The 7,093-nt window shown below is 29.8% G+C and overlaps 1 protein-coding gene across 1 annotated transcript in view; it reads left to right on the forward strand.

The window, feature by feature from the left end:
* The window catches only part of LOC117177222, a 53,851-nt gene that overhangs the window by 8,434 nt on the left and 38,324 nt on the right, over nucleotides 1-7,093 (forward strand). Inside the window, exon 3 of the mRNA XM_033367776.1 lies at nucleotides 2,571-2,696. Within this exon, the coding sequence (XP_033223667.1) occupies nucleotides 2,571-2,696 (126 nt within the window). The remainder of the gene's footprint in view (nucleotides 1-2,570; nucleotides 2,697-7,093) is intronic.

A 7,093-nucleotide genomic window follows, 5' to 3' on the forward strand; every position in this document is an offset into this window, starting at 1 on the left:
TGTCTACAGAAAATTAATGAAATACATTTGCGTTATTCAGCGGCCATTTGTGGAACTAATTAACTGATTGTGCTGTGGCGTTTGGAACTAATGAACTGCCGCTGGCTGAACAGCATGGTAAAGGGCTATATTAACGCTCACTGTTCTAAGGGCATAATAGGCTCATAAAATCTGATGGTGGTTTCAAATGAAAAATATTTTTAAAAAGCCAATTGAGTCATTTAATATTTCAAAACAGTTTTCTAGATTTTATTTGAATACTAAATGAAGACTCTTAATTAAAAGATTTTAAATATATCTTAGATTTTAACTATGATAACAAGTCACATTTAAAATAAAATTTTTTTAATTATTTGAAATTAAAATTTATTTTTGAAAACATAATTAATAATATGAATAATAAATTATAAAAATAATTTCCTAAAGAAAGGTTTGAACAGTATATAGTTTAAAATTACCAAACGTGCACAAATGCTTTTGAATATAATTATATTACCAACCATAATTATCATAATGTATTTAAGATTGAATTAAGATAAATTAATGTTTAAAAGAATGTTACTCCATAATGAGTAATATTTCAATTACATTACATCCCTTGTATTAAAAAGTGCAAGTAATTGCTAAACACTCATATGATAAGTTTTAAGTTGTATACTTGTAACAAATTTTGTTTAAGAAAATTCTTTTTATATTTTATCATAAATATTTTTTTTCATGAATAAAAAGGTTCTTATTTGACTTTTTATTCAAATTAAAAGCTTCTATTCCCCAAAATTTCGTTCAGTTTTTCCTTTACCATTCCTAGACATCGCTTGAAAAACTGTTTTGAAATATTAAATGTGGAACATTGTTTTAAGTTCGATAATTTTTTTTATGAAAATGACATTTTGTTGACGATAAAATGTAAAAATTGTCTGCTATGGTACTTCGGGATCGTTTCGAAATTTGAAAACCGAACGGACGTCTTTTTCTAACGTGTGGAAATAGAAAAAGAAGTCCACTCGATTTCAAATTCGAAAAGGCCTGGAGTTCTACTTCTGGTTTAATGGGAATGTTGCATGGAATGAGAAACATATTTTTATAAAAGCTTGAGCAGAGAATAACGTACTATATCTATAGTACTATATCTCACTAGCTTGCATATCAATTTTCAAGTCGATTGCTCTATTAGTATATATTTTTGAGCATACTGAACAATACACCTCGATTGTTTGTGCAAAAATAGAAAAATCAGAGAAGCGTAGGGTTATTAAATACTTCTATTTAAAAGACCTAACACCAATTCAAATCAAAGAAGAAATGGATTCCACATTGAAAGTCTCTTCTCCATTATGTTCGACGGTTAAAGAGTGGGTTTCTGAATTTAAGAAAGGTCGCACGAGCACTTATGACGAACCACGTTCATGGTGCTCCGTTGAGGTCGCAACTCCCGAAACGATACAAAAATTCATAAAATGGTGATAGAGGACCGCAGATTAAAGGTAAGTGAGATAGTTGAAGACTACTAGGATGTCAACTGTGCACTGTGCACGAGTTCGACTTGTTCCTTCTTCCACCATATTCACTAGATTTGGTCACCAGCGACTATCATCTGTTCACTTACCTTAAAAATGGCTCGGAGGTAAAAAAATTCTCAGCTACGAGGAAGTCTTCGATGCTGTGAATGAGCATTTTAGGGGACTTGACGAATCAGCCTAGAAAAATGACATCACTGCATTAGAGAACCGTTATGAGAAATTGATCAGTCTTGAGGGTGATTACGTTGAAAAATTAAGTGGAAAAAAAACAAAAAAGTTGTTTTCCTTATCATGCGCCATCAGGTTTCGTGGTCGTTGTGACTTTCTAGCTGACAGCTGATCTATCTGATTATCCAGCTAGCCTATCAATGCCTAAAAAAAAAAGAAATCAAAAATAAAAGTCGAGTCAAACGGGGTCAAAGATATAAACAAAGAATGGATTTGGAAATCAGCGAATTGCCTAAAGAACTTATATTATTAGTTAAGAAGTGTTTTGTGGCTGGATGTGATTCTAGAGAGGATTAAGATCCGAATAAAATTTATATTCCTTCACCGCAAAACAAAAACAGGTCGGCAATGGAGAAAAGTTATTTGGACAGATTATTTCAATCTTTTCTTCGCAATTATTATTAATTATTGTTTGATATAAAAGCCTTATAGAGACATTTATGCTCTTAAATGCATGTTTAGAAACCATTTTTATTTATTTTTTTTAAATTTGCATAATTTAAGTGGTTTGAATTTTCTCGTGGAAAATTACGCCACACACATATAGCAAATCTCTGAGTTTGGCGAAAAATGCCGCGAGCGGGAGCAATATTTAAACATTATTAGGGAAAAAACATGTTTCTTATTCAATAAAAAACTCTTTCTTCTTGGAATATAATAGTAAGCCACTAAAGAATCAAAATATCTTTCTATCTCATTTCATGTAACATCCCCATGGCTTAAATGCAAAAGTAATTTAGTTAGTATGATACAGTAGGTATAAGAAAAAGCATTTTTCAATCTTTAAAATAGTCAGTAACTATTTTTTCCTTACTTAATCAGCTGGACCATTTGTACCAATCGATGAGGAAGAAGGTGATATAATCATTCGTCGTGGCTTTTATTACGCAGAATATTTTGAACGTCCTGAGCTGTACGTACTACTAAATGAGCACACCGGCCTTATAAGTAATTAAACATTTCTATTTTTTCTACAATTCCATAAGTGAAATGCTAGTGTAACTCTATATCATATAGTCAACCGCTTAATCGCTAATCCGAAAAAAATTCCTATTAACTCAGAACCTGAAAGTTCCGGTGGATACATTGAAATAAATAAGGACTCATTTGAGCCTGGTGATTACCTGTTTCGCGATTTTATTAAGATTGGAATATTTGAGAGGCACGACGGGCATCAGGGGTTCCGCCTGCTACCCGAAAATCAACGCGAACATGAAGTCGACTACATATCTAGAATGCGCCATGCTGCCCACTAGTCCCAGTAGACAAACTCTGGTCCAGATTTAGAACAAGACTGCCGTCTTGACAAATAAAAAAACTCAACAACTGAATTTGGTATGAACAGAGACATTCGATGAAATGCGTTCAAATCTGTATGCCAAGAACTCTGACTTTCCTGATCCAGAAATTGTAGATGTACAATTTTCAGACGGTTAATAAATAATAAAGTTATGATAAAGTTCTGTATCTTAAATTAAATGGTGATTAATTGTCCCTTTTTGTCAATTCAAAATGTATCATTAATACAGAAGTAATCATTTTCATATTATCATAATTCAAATTTTTGTATAACTACATAATAAAGGAAAAGAATGGACAGACTTTGCCCTAATCATCAATTACTTATTATATCATCAGAAAAAATCTTTGAATAGGTGGAGGACCCTGTCTTGTCACTCTCCATAAGCATATATTTATAAGCATTTTTTTCTAAATTACAAATTTTGATAGTGCTAGAAGCTTTGGCAATAATTTTTTGCGTTTTCGAGTGCTCACTCTCTTATTGTATCCGCATCATCAAATGTCACTCTAACATTAATACAAAGCATTTTTAGCAATTTTTTTCACCGTTCAATTTAATATTTTTTCCTTGAATGACAAAAATAAGTTTATGAAATTATCAATAATTAAGTTGCATTCTAATTTCTGTTTGCTTATTTCATAATAAACCTGATATGTATAAACCTTGTTCTTTGCATTTATTTTCAAAAGAAAGATTTTTAAAGCTTTTTTATTATTTAAAGTAGAAGTATCGAAATAAGTTCGTAAAAAATGATCTTTTAAGCAAAAATCCAGAAAATAACTAATATATTTTTTAAAGAAACAATTTTTTTCAGAAAAAATTAATGTAAAGCATATATTGGAAATTTTCAGAAATAAAGTTTGAAAAAACATGTTTTTTTCTAAACATGAAAAAAACGATAAAGGAGCGAGCTGTGCTTAAAATTTGGATTCCGAAGTGTTTTTACATTTAAAAATAAGTTATAGTTCATAAGACTAAACACGGTCTTACCTTAACAACCATTAACAACCATGATAGAAATAGTTAAACGTGGCTTTTTTGAATGCTCAAAAAGTGTCAAAAATATAAGAATTTCAATAACCTGAAAAAATTCTACTCAAAACTTTAAAATCATCATGCAATTATTCTGTTAAAGAGTCAAATTTTTTGGGAAAAAATTCTGCTACTTGATTGAAAGTCTAACTATTTTGTTGAAAAATCTTTTTTGGTTGAAGGTTAATTTATTTGGTTAAAAATGTAAATATTCTATTTTGAGAGAAGTAATCTTCTTAGTTAAACAGTAACCTTCTTACTTAAATGCTGAACTCTTTTGTTAAACATTCATTATTCTTTAAGGTTCATAATTTTAGTTTAAGATTAATTGCTTTAGCTGAAAAGGTATCACGTGGGGGGGGGGGGGGGGGGGGATGTTCCTGAAAAATGTATCACGTATTTTGTGAATGGCCCCTTATTTTTAATTGAAAATTGACCTTTTTAGTTAAAAATTTGTCTCGTTAGTCGAAATTTATTCATCGGGGTTATAAATTTATCCTATTTGGTTGAAAATGTAACGTTAAATAATCAGCTACTTAGTTTAAAGTGAAACAACTTTTTAAAAAATTAACTCTTTTTTGTTGTCAAAGACTCATCATTACAGTTGGAAATAAATATTTTAGGGTTGCAAATCCAGCTATTTTGTAGAAATTTCGTATTGCAGATTTTTATATCCTACAATTTGGTAGCAATTAAACTGCTAGTTTGAAAATGAACTTTTTTGTTAAAAATGAATTTATTTATCTGAAAATTTCACTATTACATTTTTGGTCGGCCAATTATCATTTATGAGTTGCAAAATCAAGTATTTGGTAGAAAATCTGTATTCTTTAGTGAAAAATTAATCTTATGGATAAAAAATTAAACAAGTTGTTTCAAAATGAAGTTTTGAGTAGAATATGCATATTTGCCGATGCACAATTCAACTTTAGAGGCTGCATGAACTGTATGCTCTGGGGTACAATTGTTGAAAGAGTAGTAAAAAATTTAAATTTCTCGAAATACTCAGAAACAGTTTAATATACTAAAAAAAAAATTTTAAGAGAAGATTGAAAAATGGTTTCAAAACACTCTGGATCACTTTTTAAAAAAGGAGATTTTTAGGCAAATTGAAATGTTTCCATTCCAGAAAAAAATAATTTTTTAAAAAGATTTCTAGGGAAATTTTAAATGTTTTTGAACATTAATTTTTACAGAATATTTTAAAAGATTTCGTAATTGGTTGAAAACGAATCTGAAAGATTTTAGCCAATTTTTTTATATTACAGAATTGAAATAAAAAATTAATGAAAATTAGAATAATTTTAAGCGATATTTAGAAGGCTTTAAAATTTTGTAAATTCGACAAACAATTTTAAAAACTGTAAGATATAGTTTTTTTAAAGATTTTAAAATAGAACAAAATAGAACAAATTATATTTGTCAAGGAGGTGGAATATGAAATTGCAGACAACGCGTTCTTCTTCATCTGAAAAATTATCATTTCTACACTTTTTGTAATTAATGATAATCGGAAAAAAATATTTAATGTAGATTTGAAACAGTTTTTTTTTCATTCAATTTCAAATCTAATAATTCCGAACTTTTATTTATTTTCTTACAAATAATATAGTTGTAATATCAAAAATTGTGTTATATTAAACCTAGTATTATGAGATACTGCTTTTTTATAAGTCAGATTAAAGGATGAAAATGTAGTTACTTATTTCGTTTAAACTAATGTAGAAATTTATCTGAAACAATATTAACTTCAGAAGCTGAATTATTATTGAAGATCTTTTAAGTTTTTTGCATCCGGAATTTTTTCTTTTAATTTTAGTCCAGACGTTCGATAGTTTTACTTTGCATTACATCCGGAAAACTTGTTGTAAATTTTTGTTTATTTTGTTGCTCAAAAGAACATTCTAAATTTGCACAAAAATAAAATTTGCAGCTTGTTCTGCCATCTTGAAGCAAGATGCCATAAACCAGTTTTTTGGAAACAACTTTTTTTTTGTACATCGACAACAAAATATAATCATTTTTTAAACTGTAGAGGACTAAATGCTCTACAAATTTCATCTGAAACATTTTTCCAATGAGTGAATATTTTCAGACTTTTGCCTTGGTCAAGTGAGGTGTGTTTCCTAGATTCACACACAGTAATTCAAGATGATCAATTTTAGATGTAGATGAATTTAATTTTTGCATGAAATTAAGTGATTCACTTAATTTCAACCTGCAATTGAACGTAAGTGCAGTGTCTCCTATTTGATATACGAGTAATATGATGATTAACTGACAGGTATGTTGAGTTTAGGATGATTTTCATTCGCGCGTTCTAAAATTCAATTTGTCCTGGAAGAAATGCGTGCGCGAAATGTGATAGGGCGATGCGCAAACACTTAGACGGATTTCGGCGATTTTAGATGAAGCGTTAAGAGAGCAGCTGAGAGTAGCCAATATAGCGTCGATAGCAGCAGGTATAAATGAATAATAATTAATTCAAAGCTCACATTTAACAAAAAGTATTGATTTCCTAAGACTATTCAATTTTAAATTTTATATTAATTTCATGTTCCTAATAACTGAAAGATACCCAGGAAACAAAAATCCATTAACTTACATTTGAATGGGTTTTGAGGTTTTTCGAATTGCGTATCTGTCACTGGAATTACAGATAGCTGCCCAAAAGTTAGAGTGAGTTTTGAATGCGAAATCAACTTTTTTAATCAGCCAAGTAATTTTTTTCTCGGACCCATTCAGTAGCGATTTTGAATCAGCATTAACCGATAGAGAAGCGATAATTCCGATAGAAAATTATTAATTTAAATCAAACAAATTTAATACAAACAATTTTAATTATTTCTTAAAAAATAGTTCAATGGACAACTTTTACGAAAATCCTGACATACGAGGGTGGATTGACAAGTTTCCGGCCTGACCAAGAGATGGCGCCACTAGGCCTACCTTGAGGTGGCGTTCTGTAGTACCATCCTTAGATAGCTTGTAGCTATAGTTTCAGCCCGAT

This window comes from Belonocnema kinseyi, chromosome 7 (genome assembly GCF_010883055.1).
Source record: "Belonocnema kinseyi isolate 2016_QV_RU_SX_M_011 chromosome 7, B_treatae_v1, whole genome shotgun sequence".
Taxonomy (NCBI): Eukaryota; Metazoa; Arthropoda; class Insecta; order Hymenoptera; family Cynipidae; genus Belonocnema; species Belonocnema kinseyi.